This window comes from Acanthamoeba castellanii, assembly GCF_000313135.1.
Source record: "Acanthamoeba castellanii str. Neff unplaced genomic scaffold scf7180000084727, whole genome shotgun sequence".
NCBI classification, from domain to species: Eukaryota; Discosea; order Longamoebia; family Acanthamoebidae; genus Acanthamoeba; species Acanthamoeba castellanii.
Genome location: NW_004457358.1, coordinates 7075 through 8361, shown reverse-complemented (window position 1 = coordinate 8361; position 1287 = coordinate 7075). Strand labels below are relative to the sequence as shown.

Below are 1287 nucleotides of genomic sequence, written 5' to 3'. Positions count from 1 at the left end.
CCTGCAGGCCGTGCCGCTCGATGTAGGAGATGGCGTCGCTGATCACCGCCGGCACGGGCCGGCCCTCGCGGTGGGGCCAGCTCCTGCAGCTCGGTGCCGAAGAGCGCCTTCTCACCGCCGCCCTCCTGTGTGGTGGTCGTCGTGGCCGCGTCCTCGCGCACGACGGGCAGCCAGCCGAGACACACATCGTTGTCGCTCGGTCGGCCCTCAACCTCCTCCGCCCAATCGCCCAACGAAAACCACCCTGCAGCGCACGCACCACCGCACACGCACACGCGCGCACAAGGCAGGGACGTGAACAAAGCCGCCAACACACAAGCAGAAGAGGGAGAGAGAGCAGAGAGCACTTGCCTGGTGGCGGGAGCGGGCGCCAGAGGACGAGGCCGCGGACCTCCCACACCTTCTGTGCCTCCATGCATTGTGCCACCTCCACACGGCCCTTCCCTGTCGCGTGCGTGGGTGCGTGAGCCCCCAAAAATGATTTCACCTAACGACGGAGGTAAAGCGGGCCGGTCGAGAGAGCAGATGGATTTAAATGAAGAGGAGGGATGGGGGCATCAGAAGGGGAGTACCTTTGTGGGTGCTGGAAGATCGTTGTCGCATTGGGAGGCGAGGTATGTGATGATTGGCAAAAATGCAAGTAGCGGATTGAATTTGTGATCACAATGATGTTGATTTCACTTCACTTGCGTGGTACGGTTACAACACGTTGTTGCTTCTTTACCGTTACCGTTACTCGAAGGCGCGACTGCCAGAACTCGAAAGGTATCCACCCTATTTAGGGCTCACGTAGAAACGAAGAGGTGTTCTTCTGCTGAAACAAAAATCAGGAGCATGCCAAGCATTCCTTTGATATCATTTTCTTTTAAATTTTCCAAAGCCCAGGAAACGGTGGCTTGGCCTCGTGTTGCTCACGAACTCGATCGGCCGAGGAATCCTCGAGATTAGACGAGAGTGAGAGCTTGTTTTCATCTTGATAGAGAGGATGAGGAGGACTCCCGGTCCCGGAGGAGTCGGAGGAGGCAGCGGGTGGAGGTGGTCACAAACGGAGACGCTGGTGCGGGTCTCGTTCCCCGTTCCGCGCGGCATTCGCAAGAGCGATGTGACGCTCGCCCTTGCTGACAACAGCCTTCGCCTCACGCTACGCGACTTCCCCCAGCCCCTACTCGACGTACTGCTGCTTTCCTTCCCCAAATCAAATCCTCTCCAATTACTCCATCATCCGGGACATTATCTCTCTTTTCCATTCATCCTTGTGTTCTTGTTTTCTTATTATTCGCACCGTCT

The 1287-nt window shown here is 57.3% G+C and overlaps 1 protein-coding gene across 1 annotated transcript; it reads right to left on the bottom strand.

Moving 5' to 3' along the window:
• Positions 1–46: 46 nt before the first annotated feature.
• ACA1_354810 (uncharacterized protein) lies at positions 47–187 on the bottom strand (the record flags this gene model as incomplete). The annotated part of the gene is made up of 1 exon (XM_004336314.1): positions 47–187. A coding segment is annotated over one exon (141 nt), but the record flags the coding sequence as incomplete, so codon positions are not given.
• Between the last annotated feature and the right edge of the window lie 1100 nt (positions 188–1287).